Source organism: Amblyomma maculatum, chromosome 1 (assembly GCF_055883805.1).
Source record: "Amblyomma maculatum isolate TAMU_Amacu chromosome 1, ASM5588380v1, whole genome shotgun sequence".
In the NCBI taxonomy this organism is placed as follows: domain Eukaryota; kingdom Metazoa; phylum Arthropoda; class Arachnida; order Ixodida; family Ixodidae; genus Amblyomma; species Amblyomma maculatum.
Genome location: NC_139344.1, coordinates 312,453,550 through 312,473,475, shown reverse-complemented (window position 1 = coordinate 312,473,475; position 19,926 = coordinate 312,453,550). Strand labels below are relative to the sequence as shown.

The window sequence follows — 19,926 nt, the reverse complement described above, 5'->3', positions numbered from 1 at the left end:
TTCAAGTACACTATCCCCGCACCGCAAAGGCGTGTCACCTAGCTTATATTTTACGTGATCACGCCTGGCCTTGCGGCGCGGCCGTGCTCTGGCAAGACAGCATAAAAAAAAATCCCTGCATAAATACCATCCTTGCTGTGCGCCAGCTCATAATTGAAAATGCATTACAGAATATATTCTGCCTTTTCTCTGACTTCGCAAAATTTTTGATGGTTTCTGACATTTCACTGACTTTTCCCAGCACATAAAATTTCCGTGACAATTCAACCTTGAACGAGCGCCTGTACCATAGCCGTGGCTAGAACTGTGAGAAAAGGGCAATAGCCATGGCAAATCAGCTGCCATGCAGAGGTCACAGCAACAGTTCACTCACACATTTCTGCATGAAGCCACATATGCTTGGCTTCAAATGTTTTCCCAATCTAAGAGTGCAAGGGCAAGCAATGAACACAGTGCGATGCAGAAGAGGCCAATTTTTGCGAGAATGCCTTTACTGGGCAGCTGTACAGCGATGCATCTCTAGGAGGCCTGGTTGGCATTAGGTCCCCTCCTGCGTCCAAAGGTGGCCACAGCGTTCACAAAGCGGCGATTGTACTGGATGCGCCTCTTCGCACGGCCGGTCTTTTTCTTTTTCTTTTCCTGTTTCTCCACCTGCAATGTCCCAAAACAAATCAAACATCAGCACAAATTTAATGCAGACAATCTCCAGTCAAAACAAGGGAAGTCCCTCTCCTTCATAACACCACATGCAACCCGTAACACTCCTGCATGACCACATAATCCACACGACGTGATCAGCAAGGGACGCTAGCCGGCGGTTGCCATATGCGTGGTCATGTGTGCGGACGCCACAACCAGCTGTGGTATTTAACCCGTTGTGATCAATGGGTACGTGCGCCTTTCACGTCCCGTCGAAATTGGTGTGCGCCAGCGAAAACACCCATGGATTCCGTGGAACAAGAGAAACGACGGTCTCTATAAAATGTTCTACTTTGTGAAAACAGCTCGTACAACTGCCGTAACTTCATCATGGTGTGCGGCATACAAACCGTTGCTTCGCGTCGAATTCCGTGACATCTGGGCCTGTCTTGTGAACTGCGGTCTTAAGTTTTGCAACAGGTGAAGAAATTAAGAAGTACAAATCCATGGAAGCATTTAGCAAGCGAGCGAGGCCAAGAGCCACACGTGCACGAGGGCGTCGATGGCCGGCGTGCCATTTTGAGTAAATTGTGACGTGTCCGTTTGCTTAGCTAGTGCTGTTACCTCTGCCGACTTCAAAGTGACTTGTTACAAATGTATCAAGGGTTATCGCTCCACATCGCATTGTTGCGATCCTAGGTTCCATGGGTTATGTGCTTTTAAAGCAGAAGTATGTTGCAAACACTAAATTTGTAAAACATGCTCGCTAAGTGTGCAGTTTATGTAGCGAGCGCATGCCAGTATTTGCTCGACCTTCTGTCACCCAAATTAAGCAATTGCATTGCTTCACTTTACTGCTGGAACAGTGCCTCTGCAAACTTCGATAGGCAGTTTGCGACTACTGCCACTAGAAATGTGTGTTCCATTGCCATGCCAGCTTTGAAATCGGGGCAATGCGCTGTCATTTCAAGCTGTGTTCTGCCTCAGTGGCAGCTAACAATGGATTTAATGAGCTGCAAGTCATGTTGTGCGCAGTGGGCAGCCGGCCACTTTTGCTGTCGAGCTGTTGAACGGGTGCATGCCCCGTGCGACACTGAACAGGCAGTGTTATGTACCGGAGCATGGACGGAAAGACATCGTCCAATGGATATAGGCGAGTCGTGTACAAGTCACACCCCGCCTAGACAACGGCTGTTAGCCCTTGAGCTTCGGCGGCGTCTTCAGCCAGTCAGGGTTGAGTATCTGGGTCGCAGTTGAACAGTAGTGTCGTCTCCCAGTGCTCAGTCCGAACATGAAAATACCACTGCGGGCTCCATGCGCATAAAGGGCTCCACAACGAAAAGTGGATGTGCAAGTATTTCCCTTCCAATATATGGCAGGCACCTGACAAATATGGCAGGTACTTGATAACGAACCTGATATTGCACAAGTCTACGCGAACCGATACTACCGGAGACCAACAAGCCAACTAGGCATGACGATGCTCGCACCATCGGGTAGTACGACCTCAGTGAATACATCCTAGAGGGAGCTTGCATGAAGCGATGCATGCTGGGTAATCTGCCATGTTTTTGTAGTTATGGTTTGGTTTGTGGGGTTTAACGTTCCAAAGCGATCAGGCTATGAGAGACGCCGTAGAGGACTCCGGAAATTTCGACCACCTGGGGTTCTTTAACGTGTACTGACATCGCACAGCACACGGACGCCACTCCGTTTTGCCTCCATCGAAACGCAGCCGCTGAAGCTGGGATTCGATCCCGCTTCCTTGGGCACAGTAGTCTGGCACCTTAATCGCTGCGCCACCCCGGTGGGGCATCAGATGACGTAGCAAGGCACTGGCACACAGCCTTGTCTACGCTTTCGCGGACAATGCTGGTGCGATCGGACAGGCCTACTCTGCAGGTTCTTCACGATTCCAAAAACATGTTTGCAAAAGTAAGAAAAGGCAAAAGATCCCTCTAGCAACGCCAACGCGAATGGCTTGCACGGGCCAACAGACGCGAGAAATCGATGCCAATCGGGCAAGTATCAAACTACTTGCCAGAACTTGAAACCCTGAATGTTGGCATGTTGACGGGCGGCCACAGGTCCAGACACATTGTGTGGTCAGTTGCCCGGACATGGCTTAAGGGGGGACGCGGGTCTTAGAACGGTCAAAAATAGCCAAAAAATCGATTTTGAGAAAAACTCATTTTCGGATTGTTTGTACCTTCAAGCACCTGCCATTAAATTATTAACGCTGAATTTGATCGGGAAATGCGCTAAAATCTGTTTTCAAAACACCAAGGGAGCCCCGAAATGACCGAGAAAGGACAAAATTTGTTCGAACTTCCCGCGCGCGCCACGAGCAAAGCAGCCGGCCGATCGGCGCCATTTTGGGCTTGTTTCGAAGCTGGTTTCTTTGTGCGCATTTTGCGGCCTTTCAAAATGGCGTCGCTCAAACAGAACGGCCGCCCTAGCCGGTTTTCTGAGGGAAACTTCCGGGCCGCTGATTGGCTCGTGGGGCGCGCGCGTTTCAAGCGTCCCGTTCCGCGCCTCCCATTGGCTGGCGCGACCGGCACGTCATGCCTTTTTCTTCTTTTTTTCTACGTTCGCCGCCGTGACTGCCGCTTTGCGCGTCTTGGTTTCCGATCGTGTTTCTCGACACAGTACATTTCTGTTTTGTGCCGGAATGGCTGGAGACGCTCGTCTAAAGAAGAAGACGCGTCAAGCGTACGGGAAGAAACGAAAGCGTCCATGGAACGCGCGGCCGAAGGACGACGGCGTTGCCTTGACGCCAGCTGCCCCGGACGACGGCGCGCTACCACGATCGCCTGTTGCATCTGAACCGGCCTGTTCTCTGCTTAGCCAGCCCAGCTGCAGTACATTTGGAGTTACTGAACCGTCAACGGATGCTTCTGGAGGCATCAAAGACCGCATCGACACAGTATTTTATTCTGCTGGTGAGTCTGCCGAGTGCGCGAGAAATGCTGCGGACGTGAAAGAGCATCTGGCGTCGCAGAGCGCAACAGAACGCAAGTTCAAGCTTCTAGACATCGATCTGCAGGCTAGCGACAGCGACAAGGAAAACTCTACGGAATTCATCATCGTGGACTTAGCCGCGGTGAACACGTTCCTTGGGCTTGTGCTTTGCCCTGAGTGTGGCACGCAAAGCGTGACTTTATCGAAGTCGGGCCCAGAGTATGGGCTGTGTGCAAAGCTCGTGCTGTCCTGTAACACCTGCGACTTGCGTGATGAGCGTTTCTCATCTCCGAGGGTGGCCGGTGCGACTGATGCCAAGATAACTGCTTTTGAGGTGAATGTGCGCGCTATGAAAGCTATTCACAGCATCGGCAAGGGAGCGACAGCCCTGTCCGACTTTTTCGCCGTGATGAATATATCACACCGCGGCTTGCATCACAAAACTTATCAGGGCCACATGAAGATGATGCAAGAAGCCTGCACTGCGACCGCTACCGAGTGCGAGGCCGCTAGCGTTGCTCGCATCAAGGAATTATATACGGAGTTCGGCAACGCGCCAGGAAACATCGACGTAGTGTATGACGGCACCTGGCTGACTCGTGGACACAGTTCCCACATCTGTGTGGGGTGCATCGTTGAGATGTATACTGGTCTTGTAATAGACCATGTTGTTTTATCAAACTTTTGCCTCGGCTGCACAAAAGGCCCTAAAGAAAATGAAGAAGGACATGCAGCCTGGCTGGTCCAGCATGCCCCACTTTGCCAAAAAAACGTTGACTGCAAGGCTGGCCAGATGGAAGTTGAAGCAGCCCTGTGCTTGTTTCGGCGGTCTCTTGTAAAACACAAGCTGCGATACACAACAATGCTGTCTGATGGGGATAGCCGGACGTACCATGCCCTGACTGAAGATGAAGTATATGGGTACATAAAAGTGGATAAAAAGGACTGTATAAACCACGTTCACAAACGCATGGGAGCTGCCCTGCGCACCCTTGTCGACAAAAAAAAAGCCCAAGGTCAGCCACTTGGTGGGAAAGGAAGGCTCACTCAAGAAAAGATTAAAAAAATCACGAGTTATTATGGCTATGCCTTACGGAGCCACAGAAACGATGTGCTGGGCATGCAGAAAGCAGTCCAGGCTACATTGCACCACATGTCGTCAACGGATGAGGCACCAAGACACGAATTCTGCCCTGAAGGCCCGGAGTCTTGGTGCAGATATAACAGGGCCGTGGCTATGAATGAGGAGCCGCCACCACACAAAAACAGCCTGCCTGGCTTCGTTTGCGAGGCATTGGAGCCTGTGTTTAGGAGGCTGAGTGACGATGCCCTGTTGAAGCGGTGCAGTGATGGGATCACACAGAACTCAAATGAAAGTCTCCATGCCATGATCTGGGATCAGGTCCCAAAAAGTCAGCATGCCTCACTGCGCAGCACTGAAAGAGCAGTGGCTGAGGCTATCAGCCGCTTCAACCAGGGAGCCGTCAAAAGCAGCACACAAATTGCCGAGAAGCTCGGTTACAGTGCTGGAAATTGCTTGGTGCGCCGCAGCCTTGAGAAGGATAGAAACAGGCTACAGAAGTCTCGGAAAGAACACCAGGAGAACAGTGCTGCCAAGGCAAGGTTTGCTAAGCGACACAAGCCAACAAGGGATCCTGCGTATAGCCCTGGTCTGCTATAGAACAGTTATTCTGGGACAGTGACCAGCCGTTTGAATAAACATGCCACCATGTTTCAACCTAAACTTCGTGTAAGTTTGTCTGTCTATGGCAAGGCCGTTTTCTTACACAATTTGAGCATTTATTTATCTTGGAGGGCACTGAAACGGGCACCTCAAATGCTAAATTCAGTTTCTCATGCTGGTCTAGGGGTACGTACATGGCTTTATGGCTGGGATTTGCCAATTTTATGAGAAGCTACAGTTACATATTTAGTATGGCCTTCTTTCTGAAAAGCAGGGCTACACAATGATGCTATTTAAATTGTTGTACCTGCATTCTAGCAAAAGTTACAGTTGTCTAAAACTTCAAATGCGTTTTTCTCAGTTCGATGTTTTTGGACACCGCACTCAATCTTACGGGCTTTTTTTCTATGTTGTCATTGAGTGACAATAATAAATATGGTATCACTGTAATCACGAGGAAAAATGCTAGGGGGTGATGCTATTTATATCATTGTAGCATTACTCTGCTAATTACAAATTAGGATAGTAATGAGAGGAAATTTGAGCGAAATTATTCACTGTAAATGTTGGTCCAGTTTTCTGCCTATAAATTGCATTAAAATGAACAAAAATAGCATCACCCCCTAGAGCATGTCTTTGGCATTGCAGCCACATACTTGCTTTTTGCATTTTAAAAGGCAAAATTGTCAAAAAGTCCCGTAAGAAATTACCACTATTGTTTCCTTTTAAACCTCAGAATTTCATGAACCAGTGCAGCTATCACAAATCTAATTACAGATTTGAAATCAGTGTGAAAAACTGAACAAGGCTGTCAAGTTTTATTCAGATTGGACCAAGAATAAAAAAAAAAATTTTAAGACCCACATCCCCCCTTAAACATGTCCAAGCAGCACAGATTTGAATTTTTTATAGCGCGCCCAATCTTTCGGGCACAGCGTCGACACATACGTTCCACAGGAATCTGCAGACATCTTGCACGCACATAAGGGCAGCTCATGAACACCCGCGTTTGCTCAGTGGATATCGAAGAGAAGGCAGCCTGGCTGCGACATGGCGGATTACCCAGCATGCATCACTTCTCTTGGCCACTGAATTTGAAAGCATCAGGTTCTACGGTAGGCACAGCAGGTTAGTAAGCTGATAATGCTGCAACGGTACATTGGCATGAAATCTCACAAAAATTAACCTCCAATTTTGGAGCCTGCTGCATCATTGCATTACAATATTTAAAAATGTGCCAATGCGAAACATTTGAGTTTGTAGCCCTTTTTTTTTTATCAGTTGCAGTTTTTTATATTGACATCCCACAGAAACTCTCTCTCAACAACTTTAAAAATCGTGCTGTACCAAACTACAGTAAAATATCCATAATTTGAGCTCGATTAATTTAAAATACTGCACCAAGCAAGTTAATTTGAAGATCTATATTAATGCCCGATCTCAATTATACTGCGAACCAGAGAAGCGATGGCCCCTTGGATCTGCAAAGTGATGCCTCAGTAAGGTATGTTGTCGGCCTAGTTGATGCAGTACTTTAGACATCTTACAGTTGTGCGAAAGAAGACCTGTACCCTGTCGTGTGTGTGTCTTCTTTCGCGCAACTATAAGACGTCTGAAAAACAAAAGTGATGCCGATGCTTGACATACCATAGCACCCCAGCCCCAGAACTTGCACAACACAATAACACCAATCTGTGATATGCCTGACAGACAATTGCGCTTCACAGCAACATAGTAGTGGATGTCACTGGTGTGCGCGCTCAATGCTTCTCTCCACGCCCGGACTCGTCCCAACTTTAGCTGCAGCAGTGTGTGTCCTACGACCAGTCTCGCTTAGTGCCCACAGCGAGGCAGTCAACCTTTCTTCAGAGAAATGACCATCCACGAGGAAAGTGTTCAGCAAGGGTTGTACTTTGCGCATATACTTTTTATACTCGGACAGAGCCACTGCCACTCGAATTATTTTTTCTTACTTAGGAATATTCAATGACCTCAAACAAGCCTGGTCCCCATTAGAACCTGGCATTAAAAACTAGTTATCTGTGAAACTGTTAGGAACCTTGATATGTCAGCTGAGGACTCTATGCGGTTAGCGACATGCTCCTAACAAGTGAAAGATTCTTATAGCCAGATAAATATGTATCCTCATATGAGGCCCGTATGCATGAGAGGATTAAACATACCCAAACAGTGTGTGTGGGGAAAAAAAAAAAAAAAAAACTTGGCACCAGAAAACATTTTCACTTGGGTTTTATCTCAATGCAAACAACCACTGTACTTTCAACTTGACGTAAAATTATAGCGCACAGGACGACACACACTAGAGAGAAGACACACAGGACCCGCACTGTCTTCTCTCGAGTGTGTGTCTTCCCGTGCGCTATTATCTTTCGTCAAGTTGCAATGCACCATCTAGCCAGTTTTCAAGTTTTGTTAAACCACTGCACAACTACCGTATAAACAGGAATATAGGTCGGGATTTTCTTCTGAAAGCAAGCTAAAGTCACCCCTTGTCTTATATAGCAGCCTTTAGCAGAATTTGAGGCGTAGTTTGGCAAAAAGTGGTGTGCCTGCTCACAAACGGACAGGTAGAACTGTATAGACATCCTGCAGTTGCTGGCTTTCTTTTTTTTTAAGTCCCAGGTGCGCACTTTCGCTCGACCTATGGGAGCATAAAATGCCTCTTTAGCAATGCGTAATGGCACGTGGAAGCAGTTTGCAATGGCTTTTCAGAAAAAGTGGCGTTCGCCGCAGTGAACAGCAACGTGGCCGCTCTCTCAGCGACAGTTTGGCGTTTCAGAAAAGAGCGTGCGGTGCCATGGACATGATCAGCTGTTCACATGCAACCTTTCAAGAAATGCTGCGTAAGCAAGACGCTAGATGAACTAGATGACACACTCTGGGAGGTGGCGAGCAACAGACGACGCTGCTGAAATTTTGGAGTGAGATTATAGCTTCGGTGATGTAGGAACACAGCCGGTGTTATAATTATATGCGCTTCACTTTTTTTTTTTTTTTTTTCACTTCATAGTAAAGGGGTGGACCTATATATCCACTTGACCTATAATACAGTTTATACGGTATTTACTAGATAAAATTGCAGTGACACAAGTAGTTTTCAGCAGTTCTTTAGAGCTACTTGATTATCCAAACATTTTTTCTAGTCTTGAAGGCCAAATTAACGAGATTTTACTCGCCAAGGCCCTTTGATCTGCTGGCTCTAATTAGTATTCACGAGTCTCTCTTTAAGGGCCATTTGCAAGCACTGATAAAGCTTTACTTGAGAATATTAAATAAAATGGCACCAAATGACAAATCTGCTGTTGTCTACATGCACATGGTATGTTTGTGATCTTGGAAGCAAGACCGGCTTATGAGGTCAAAGTAGCTGTAAGCATGCAGTAAGCATATCTGACCTTAGGAGTCTGTCCCTTGACCTTTCCAGCACGAGCCAAGGAGCCGTGGACCTTCCCTGCAAAAATATGTGCATTTGTTAACAGCACCTGGTCATGCTGTAAAAGCAGTGCTGCAACTTCACCATTTCAGCGAGTGGCAAATGACACTTTGCAAGGTGCAGAGGGAATATTTGTGAGAAGAAACCTTGCCGTCCACAGTTACATGGCAAGTGTAAGTTTAAGAACTGCTGAGTCAGGAAGCAACGTTTTACATTATGTTATGCTGCATGTCTGACGGGCGAAAACTGCCACCCTACATGATATTCAAGCTGAAGACGCTTCACCCGGAGAGGCTTTCCCTGAAAACGTCTTTGCTCATGAGAATGGATAGATGAGTGGTGCCCTTGTTGAAGACTGGGTGAAGGCCATTTGGCAACGCCATCCCAGGGCCAAGAGTCACTCCTGGTTCTTAACTCCTACCGTGGCCACTTGACAGATGCCGTGCTTTAAGACAGCAGTATGGACACTGCTGTGATACCGGGAGATATGACGAGCAGACTACAACTGCTCGAGTTGCCATCAACAACCATTTAAGGATAGGCTACAGAAGCATTATGGCTGACACTGCAAAACCACCAGCTCACACAGTCCAGGTGCATGCTTCACTTAGCCAAGTGGTGAACTGGATTGCCGCGGCAAGGGACGAAATTCCGACCGAACTGTTTGTGCGGGCCTTTCGAAGATGCAGCATCTTGAATGTACTGGACACAGGGGTGGAAGCAGCCTCCAGCATTTTGGAACAGCTTTGGAGCAATAACACAAGTTTTGGAGCACTCAAACTATGTTTTGTAGCATGTTTCTAAGGTGAAACGCCTTGATTATTTGCAATTTTATATTGACATACAAAAAGAAACCAATTTGGTCACTACTGTCCCCAAGAGTAGTCTTTTCCTCCTTCAGCCAGTGGTTCCTGATTTTTTTTTCCCCTGAAGAACACTGGCACTTCCTCAAATTAAACATGTTGGCTATAAGCCCTGTACGGCCGTGAGAAGGTTTCCAGTGATTGGCACATCCCCAAAACGCTTCAAGTATGCTTTTGTTTGAAGTAGGCTTTGCACAATTGTTATTGTCAAACAGACTTAATGGTGAAGTACCTTCCTGCTTTCAAAACAGAACCATCAGAACTCGAAGTTTTATGCAGCTGGACAAGTTTCCCAACGGCTCGTGGTAATTTGCAGTAACTGCATCACTTCTCTCTCCATAGGTGACTGAAAAGGTTGAAAGAAGGTGCTCTGTCACATGAAAAGCCTTTTTCACCTATTAACCCTTTGACTGTCGAATATGCCGAAAAAAATTCACCCCCAGTGTCAATTTTTTTTAATACGCTTAGCGCTTAGTACCCGAACGGCAAAATGTCGAAGGGTTAATTCCATCGATCTGCTTGAGCCTTGTTTTAAGGGCAGGTACTACTCGAAAAGACTTCTTGCTTTGGTTTTGGGATTTAACTTCGCAAAGCAATACAGACTGTGACAGACGCTGCAGTGCAGGGTTTCGGAAATTTTGACCACCTAGGGTTCTTTAACGTGCACTGACATTGCACAGCACACGAGCGCCTAGCAACCCCCACCAAAAAAGCGGCCACTGAGGCCGGGATTTCATTCCGCCTCCTTGCCCTAACCACTGCGCCACCCTGGCGGGCAAAGAACTTTAAATTTAAATTTTGTCACAGATCAACAAACATATACCATGTATGGAGTTTGAGCTCTTTTCAAATCTGCTTTTAGTTTTTTGATAGCTCATCTGGTTCTTTTCTTTACATGTCATAAAATTGTAAAAACAATGTATGTTTGTGCGCACTGGGGTAATAACACAGAGCACAACAGAACACTAGGAAATAGTGCATATTGCTCCTAATGAACGGTAGAATTCAATAAAGCAGAAAAAAGTAGAGTTCCTTTACGTTTTTGTCAAGAAAAAAATTTCTGTGTAAAGCTTCAGTTTTACCACTTCCAACAAAAAAATATTTGAAGTCATTTACTGAAAGTGTTAGATAAAAGCTCTGGAAGTTGTTTCTTTGAATTCAGGACATGCTAAAGCATAACCAAGTGAAATTTTATTGTGATTGGACCACATAAAGTGCTCAAATATATTTTTTTTTTTTTTTTTACTTTCTAAGAATTTATCTTGGAGACACCCTTGCTCACTCACCCACAAGCAAAATCCATGTCCCATAGAGTAATGAGCGAAAACTTCATTGTGTCACGATTTATTTTTGCAACGCTTTTGCAGTTGCTGACTTCGCCTACTTCAAAAACTTCTCTGTGTAGGCTTGCTCAAAGCAGGTGCCACTCTGGTGTCCTTTCACCATCAGCAGACTTTCTAGAGTTTCCTCGGAAACAGATGAGCGAAACTACGAGTTTTGTTGACAGAGCTGAATATTCTCTCACATTCAGTGTTACTGTGGGGAATGGAGAGTATGCCCAGCATAACCATTGAGATTCTGCGGAATCTGGTTGATTTGTCGACATCTCGAATGCTTCCCAATTGCGACCTCTGCATGTCACACCTTGGCTCATTCAGTATGTCTGCTGGAATCTGGTAAGCTTGTATGTTGGCAAACTCCACTTCGAGTGCATCAATTGTTTCTTCTCTTGTTTCCCCACTCTGCTGGGGCAGAATAGCAGGAAACGCCATAATGAAATGAAGTACACTGCTGAATGAAGCAGTTTCTAGAGCCTGCTCTTTGGGCAACTTCAGCCATCTTCAGGCTGACGTCTTCCAGCGGGAACTTGTGGCAAATATAATCACATGCTGCAGTGAGGTAGAGACGTACAGCCGAGAAGAACTGCTCTTTCTCATTTGAGGTCAGCGTCTCAACTACAGAGGAGGTTGTCGTGCCAATGACGATGTCTTTATCACCTTTTTGATTATCTACAGCTCCATAGGCAACTTCAGGCAATGAATGGCATCCCTTGAGAACACCTGGCCACACAAATCGAGTCAAGAGATCCTCGAGAAGGCAGTTCAAGAGGCCCCTGAGCACATGAATCTGAGGAGCCAGTGACAGAAGTAGACAGTTTGTCTTCTCAAAAAGAGGTATAACATTTTGGAGAAAAAGACAGCATGCCCTGCTTAGCTCCGATGACAAAAGAAGAAATAGGCGCTCTTCACGGGTCACGTGGCTAGCTTCTGCAGATGCCTCGCATTGAAGTTTAAGTTTCTTTGCTTGTGGTGCAGAATGAACTCCTTTTCTTTTTAGTGAAGGTCCATCACAATCGGTGCTTTTTTTTCCAACACCTGCAGCAGCCTTGGGAAAGTGTGCAGCAGTATTTGAGTATTTGAGGCCGGCGCAGGGTTCTTGGCGATTTGTAGAGAAGTCTTGGGAATCTGGTAAGACTCCAAAAACAAGCTCTGCTTATTGCACTGTTTTGTTTCATTCAAGAAAAAGCTAAGTAGTGGTTTCCACTGGTCCAGCAGCCTCTTCAAACACTTCCCCAAAAACAGCCAATGTGTCGGCGAATGCTTCAGCATCTTCCTGACGTCGACGTCGTGCAATTTTTGAAAGTCTTTCAGTCGATCTTTCCGCTTTGAGCTTTTCTCTAAGTAAAAAAAAAATGCCAACCAATGCCTCATCAACCTTTACAGGAAGACATGCAGCTCCTTTTTGGGCGACCAAGTTGATGAGGTGGCATGGGCAACCAACCCCGATCAAAGCTGGTTAGGCCTCCTCAATACAGTCAAAACGCAGTTTGTTTTTTTTTGCCAATCATGACATGGGCATTGTCCGAAGACAATGCCAACAGGTTTTCAAGAGGCAAACTTCGAGACTTCATTTCGTCCAGAATCAGATTTCCAATTTTCTGACCCGTCGCTTCCCCTTGGATTGTACCGAGGCAAAGGAGGCGGCTTTCAACTCTACTGGTCTCTTTAACGAAGTATGTCGCAACAATAGGGTAAAGCTGCGTATCCCTATTGTTACTTCCGTCCACAGCAATCGAAAATACCTGCTTTTTTAGGGCATCCAGCAAAGGAGTCTCTGCGTTCGCGGCCATTTCACAAACAATTGCCGTCGTCTTCGTCCGTCCACAGGCGTAATGTTTGGCTTCCTCGCACTTGGGGAACATTTTCCAGAAAAGTGGTGCAGCGTGATCACTGACACTGAGCGGTATGTTGTGTTCAACTAAAAACGCCGTGAAATGGCATTCTGCACGAATCACACCGAGGTCGCTGTCACTGCGAACAAAACTTGTCAGGCTCGGCTGGCTGTCCACAGCTCGCACGTATCCTTAGTGCTTTTTCGAAGCGATATGGATCTTTATGTCGGACTTGCCACCATGTGAAATGTTAACATCACAGGCACACGTGGTGCAAAATCCAAACTTCTCTCCTTTCTTACACTGCACGAAGCATGGAAATTCTGCCGCGTACGACTTCAAAAATACTTGGAAGTACTGTCGCGGCTTTGAGCTCGCCATTGCACTGCGAAACCGCTACTACTAAAACTTCAGAGTCACACTGAGTCGGATGCGGCCGCAGATCACGCAAAAACAGAGGCCAACACCAAAGTTGTCCAAACACGTGAACAAAGGAACAGCCACTAGCCTGGCGGAGGCGCTATTGAGTTTTGGATATGGATTCGTGTTCCCCCGAGTAGACGATAGAAGTCACTACGTTTGCAGCTGCTGATGATGATATCACAAATATGTGTTGCCCTCTCGTGGTCGCCAAAGGTACCACAATAGTGTTAACATGGCCTTCCGAGATTGCCCTTCCGCGCGTGTGGTGTTATCTCGGAGGCCATGATGTTAATAGATGTCTGCATTTTTTTTTCTGAAAATAAAACATTTTCCATAAAATTTTCTCAAGATTCGTAAAATCGTAAGACTGGTCAAAATTCGTACATTTTACGGAAAATTCGGAAGAGTTGGCAGGTATGTGTACATGTAATCAATTGGAATGTTGTTGAAACACCGCGTGGCAAGTGGAGCTTCGTTGAAGGTACTGTCCCGAAGTTTTCTCAGACTTTCCTTCGTACCTGTCCAAGCCCCCTGAGAAGAAGCGGAAAGAAAAGAAAGCCCTCGGAAGACTTCTGTGTGTTGAGCATGGTCTCGGTGAGTTTTGCCCGGTGAGTTTTACAAAAAATAGCAGCAGAAAAAAGCGAACAGCATCGACATCCATAGGATCCAGAGCATTCTCGCAACACGGCTGAAGGCGGCAAGTTGTTGCCAGTGCAGACAGGCATTGCGCCACTAAAATGTGTGAAAAGGGTGACTGACTATTCTTGTAGCTGTGACTACGAGCCCCCAGTACAGACGTCCGCCAACAATCAGCAAAGCGTTGTGTGATAAAGCTAATACAAGGGCTAAGATCGGCCCAAGCGAATTGCTGCACTCGCTCGCTTGGATTTTCTCAGCATATCCATATACATGGCTGACTTTCAAAAGGTGTTGGCGTGCACATTATATGTACGCGATTCGTCACAACCACGACTGATGCGACCAAGCTTGTTACTCTTCCCACTTAGTGATGTCGCAGCACCAGCCGATACTAAGAAATTTAAAATGTTCACTATAGATACAGTAAAAGCTCCTTAATTCGAATTCCACGGGACCACTAAGCCAGTTCGAATTAACGAAAATTCGAATTAATGAAAGTGAGCAAAAATGAACGCGCTTGAAACTCGGAGGGCACGAAAAACATATTTGCTAAAAAAAAAATAGATTACCACCTTCTGCCTCTTTTCTCTAAGAGGCAACGGCCGCCACTCTATCTTCCATGACGCGAAAGCGACGCAGGGAGTCTTCTTCCTCCTCTTCAAAGCTGAAGAAAAGGCTCGCAAGAGTCAGCGCTTCCAGTGCTTCCGTCACGGATGGCCGCACGGGCGCCTCTTCCTCTTAGTCGTCCTCGTCTTCCACATCTTCTGGGATAGACCGCTCGCCAACAACTGCAGCATCGCAGTCCACTTCAACGTAGTTATCAAAACTTATGTCCTGAAGAGCAGCATGCATCACCGCAGGCAGGGGTACCAGACTCGTCGTTGCCACTTTCCTCCATTTCAGCAACAAAGCCACAGCGGTGGAAGCAGTTCGCAATCGTAGACGGCGTTACCTGCTCCCATGCACGCACCAACATGTGCATTGCTGAGAGCAATGCGATGCTGTGGCTTTTTTGGTTGCCCGTGCTTTTCCCGTTGTCGACGTATGTACGCAATAGAAAGGCCATCGAGGATGCATACTAATCAGATTTATCCAACAGCAGAAAAAAGCTACGATCAGCAAAGTATCCAGAGGTTGAGACCGCAGTCATCACATGGGTGAAGGAAATGAGAAGCAATAATATAACCCTGAGTGGCCCAATCATCATGGCGAAGGTGGCAGATTTCGTCCTGCGCATGAATGTGTAAAATTTTGTTGCCTCCGAAGGATGGTTCCACCGCTTTAGAGACAGATATAATCTTGTCTTACGAGTGCTGTCCGGTGAAGCAAAAGAAGTGGACGCAGAGACTTGTGCGACGTGGCGAAGCGGTGCCCTGCGGCAATATTTGGACAGTTTCTCGGAAGAAGACAAGAAACAGCTTTGTTTGCTGATCTTCCCTTAGTCCACTTCACGCAAAATATCCACTTTCTCCTGCACCGTCTTGGCGCAGTATTTTCCGCACAAACACATCTCAGACACAAGCTCAAGGCAAGCGGCGTGCAAAACTAGCGCTCACAGCACCAATAGTCTCTCTGAGTCGTTCGCCGTCCAAAGGAAAAAGGCCTAGCCTGCCCAGTCTCCCAACTAGACCAGCGTGTCAACGGTTCTGCCAACTGTCATTCAGCCGTGAAAGCTTCAAACGGTGGTTTTCAACGACGCTTGGCGGCGCGCAGTTTGAATTATCGGTGGCAGCGCCAATTTTTGAATGAATTAGCGAGCTGTTATACAGATTGACTTCTATGCAATGCGGACCAGACCACGACGACTAGTTCGAATAATCCAAAATTTTGAATTAACGAGTTGTGAATTAACAGGCTTTTTACTGTAATGAAATTTACCGCACATACATGGCAAGAATCCGAAAGCATGTATAATGTGCCCTAAACCACAGTGTGGTGCTTAAAAGAAAGAATGAGCAAACCAAAAAACTGGTGCAACTCATTTCATCAATGACCATGGTGGTTTTTAGCGAGTGCCAGAGGCGAAGCCTGAATCAAAGGCGCATAATACAGCAGTAGCCCTGCCGATGTCACTTTATGTGCAATCTATTTATATAGCAGAATGACACACTCCGCACTGCCAGGAGAAAAGCAGCACTGAGTGCTCTTGAAAGAAGCAAGCTCTGGAAGTTGATGCTTCCTCTGCTTCATGGCAACAAGTGAAACACCCCCTGAGCATGCAGTCCCATTTAACCCAAGCATGTCAAAAAACGCGGTTCTTGCGTGGCTCAGCAAGAAAGCACACTCAGAATACCAGCCTCACCACCAATGGCAGGAGCTTACCTCCAACCAAAGGTACAACAGCGTTGACAAATGCGCCATCGGTCAGGCAGGCAGAAAGCACATCCTCATCATTGAGTGGTTTGCCCCCATCAGAGTAGAGCCGTTGGTCCTCAGGCGCAATGCCTTCAACTTTCTGAAGGTAGCCCTGAAAAGTGAGATGTGGAACTGCCAATTAGAGGATGTCTGTTGGAGATATCAAACACGAGTCCTGTTTGTGTTGTTAAACGGCCTGCGGGCTCTTAAAATTAAGATTTCCCCTTTTGTTACAAAAAAATGACAATCCTGATGAAAGCTTCTTAAAGCTCATAGCCAACTCTCCTCCCTCACCCTTTGTGATGGCAGTGCTGTGAATGTCAGCAATATTGGCCATGAGTACTTCTGTGGCACGGATAATGCGCGTTACCTCTTGTTGTGCTACGATTTCTTAGGCAGTTTGATTATGCATTAATATTAAATATATTGTAAAGAAGATGACCTGGCACCAGCGCGCCGGCACGAGATGCGAGCACCAGTTGTTCGAGCCAGCGCCTACCTCGCAAGGGGAACAATAACAATCCTTAAGCTGCTACCCATCACAACTGTTTAGTGCCAACTTCATAGCCAAAATGTTGCTTGCTGCACACAAAAACGACCAACCTTCTTTGCCAAATCGCAGCGTCATTAACCAAACTTTTTCCACCTTATTTTTAGGCAGGGAGCTAGAGATGGGTTCTATCGCATACACCCGACACTGAGGTACAGAGCAGTGATGGGCCATGGCAACAGCCTAAATAAACTGCAGCAACCCCAGCGACGATGCAATATCAATGTGCAATGCAGGCATTCGCTAACAAGCAAAATTATTGAGAAAAACGTGACTACTGTAATTTTAAAATGCATGAATTCAATTGAGCAACTGCCCCAGCAGTAAGACAAATGACATGATCCCACTTGCAAAAGATGCTAGCGCCGCTCGCACCAATCGGGAAGCTTGCGCCCAACGTTGACAGTGGAAAGCAAGGTGACCAGATAGATGGTGCCCCTTTTCAGCGATGAAGCACGCTCTCCAGTACAATCACTTAGGCATTTTACAGAACCTCGTTGATACGAATTTCAAGGGGACGCAAAAAAATTCATATCTGAACATTCATATCATCAATATGAAAGAAAAGTGTGCAGAAGCATGGGAAAGACAGTAAACTTGCACAAATCTGTTTATGTCCAAGAAAGTTTATTACGGTCGCGCGGCCACAGCTCGCCACTCACGGCACACACAGCACGACAGGAGATGGCGATGTGCCGGCCGCTCTGCACTGCAGACTGCTTGCGATACGTAAAAGCAAAACTAGCCGTCGCGAAGTCTTTGAAGTGTGGCCCGTGGGTGCCCGCTGCGTGCGCTGCCTACTACTAACAGACGTGCGTAACTCCAAACTTTCCGCGGCATGGGAAACAATCTCAATGCCGGTGATGTGCGGTCCACCTGCCTCCACGTACTTCTCGCGGCAAGTACAGCACAACAGGAGATAGCGACATGCGGGGAACGCAGCACCGCAAACTGCTGGCGGATCAAGATCACAGAGCTAGCGATGTGCAGTCCGTGCGCGCCCGCCACGTACGCCACCGCTAACTGCTGTGGGTCGACGTCTGCGGTTTGGGGGCCACGTGCCGCTAAAAACTTTTCGTGGCGCGAGCCCGACAAATTGCAACGTCAGCGAGGTGCCTGTCACGCGTCACCGCAAACCGCTCGTGATGTGAACATACAGCGCGGCTGGCGGTCGCAGAATCAACAATGTGCAAAGAGTGCGTAGTGCTCAAGGTTGCAGTGCAGTATGCGCGCTCGTATTATCTGTAGTGGCGCAGGACAGTGTTCGGAACATCCGAAAATTTTGCACATTGTACACACTTCAGCTGGGAAATTTCACTAATTTGTATCAATCGGATTCGTATCGCCGAGATTTTACTGCAGTTTGCAAACCACCAGAAGATACTTTAACAGTAGGCAACACTTGAAAAGAAGTTCCCGATGAACTAGTCTTGGTAAGGAACTTTAACTCCTCTTGGAGTTAGAGGATCTACAGACACCAAAATTTTCTTGCATACATTCTCTCAAATGATGCGTTAGTTACTGCAATATGTGAACCACACCATGGCTTACCACTACAGCTACTCAATATTTTAACTGAATTTCTCCTTGATGCTCTTTCGAACATGAAGTGCTTAGGTCACATGATGCATTATAAAACCCATATATCATTGATTCAGTTTATTTTCTTTGCAGCCTTTGAAGGAGGATGGCTTCATCATTATAGAGTGAATTTAAGTTATATATCAGCGATTCTATAAATTTTTCTATGCCTCATGTGACACAAATGATGGCACATCACAGCCACCGTTCAACTGATAACCAGAATGGCATCAAGAAGCAATTTGATTACAGATCCTTTAGTGGACACAAGGGTTGGATGGTTTGTGGGGTTTAATGTCCCAAAGCGACTCAGGTTATGAGAGACGCCGTAGTGGAGGACTCCGGAAATTTAGACCACCTGGGGTTCTTTAACGTGCACTGACATCGCACGGCACACGGGCGCCTTGCTTTTCACCTCCATCGAAAAGCAGCCGCCGAGGCCGGAGACACAAGGGGACATCTCGTGGTGATTTATGTATTCTACTGTCTTCTGCATCATTACAGAAACGAAGACATGCAACTAAAACTACAATCAGGTGTCTACAGTCTTTCGAACATTGAAGATGTCATAGTGGAGGGCTTTTTTGATTTTTTTTTTTTTGCATTCTGCTCCCAATGAAACAAAAACTTGACAAGCTCAAGCTCGGTACAACACCTCGCCAAAACACGCGAATTAACGTGCGGCGAAATTAACGCTTAGCTCTCGCTGTTATCTGCTTGTGAAGCCTTACTGCACGATTCTCCCTTAATTCTAGGCAACACTTCCTTCAAAACCGTTTCTACCAACTAGCTCAGAGGAAAAGTCTGTCAGATAAATGATTGTTTTGCTTAGCGCTAACTGCAGGTTCCTACCTTGAGGAAGGCCACTGTCTCGTCGCCGGTCACATCGACGGCGTGGCTCTCCTGACACTGAATGACAATCTTCATCTTCACCTATCTACGCATTGAGAGAAAGAAAGAAAATATAGGTCAAAGCCTACGACAGGTGCGACAATCAAACGGCAAGCTTTTCAAAGGCCCAACACTCATAGACCTTGCCACTGGAAAAGCAGTTACATTGCGTGACACTAGACGCCAAAGCAGACTTCGAGTACCCAAGGTAACAAGTGAACAAAAAGTCCAAACAGTACGTAGATTCAAAACAAGTCTACAAGTCTTTTCAGTGCCAATCAAAAGTTGTGAAAAGCGAAATCATGATGGGCAAGAACCACGCCACTCCCGTTTAACCCTAACAAATGGGCCACGACACATGCAGAAACTTGATATTCAAAGGCCTGATTTAACACAACCGACAACACGAGCATACGAGGCATATTATAATTAAATCCACAACGCCTTGCAGCATATACGAACGTTTCTTTAAGGATTTTGTGTTAATACCTGGAATTCGAGATCCAGAACAGTCCAGGACCTCAGATCGCCTGCGTGAAAGGAGAAAAAAGGTGGAGTCACGTGTTTTCAGAGCGCGCCACAATCGCGACCATTGTGGACAGACCTACCATGCACAGGCGTCAAGTTCAGTAGACATAGAACTGATACAAAAATTAGTAGGTACTGGGCTAGTCATATATTCGTAGAGATTAAAAGATATTAAAACTAGCAGCA

General features: G+C 46.5%; 1 protein-coding gene across 2 annotated transcripts; it reads right to left on the bottom strand.

Moving 5' to 3' along the window:
* Positions 1 to 473: 473 nt before the first annotated feature.
* Positions 474 to 19,804, bottom strand: RpS30 (ribosomal protein S30). 2 transcript variants are annotated; one of them, XM_084601918.1, is made up of 5 exons: positions 19,702 to 19,804; positions 19,174 to 19,258; positions 16,158 to 16,302; positions 8,701 to 8,756; positions 474 to 651 (listed from the first exon to the last, which is right to left on the bottom strand). In XM_084601918.1, the coding sequence occupies exons 2-5, from the start codon at positions 19,246 to 19,248 to the stop codon at positions 520 to 522; spliced, it is 408 nt and encodes a 135-aa protein (XP_084458044.1). In that variant the 5' UTR covers positions 19,249 to 19,258; positions 19,702 to 19,804; the 3' UTR covers positions 474 to 519. The 2 variants fall into 2 exon arrangements, with proteins under 2 accessions (XP_084458044.1, XP_084458114.1); XM_084601988.1 differs by having other exon boundaries at positions 19,675 to 19,771.
* Positions 19,805 to 19,926: the final 122 nt, after the last annotated feature.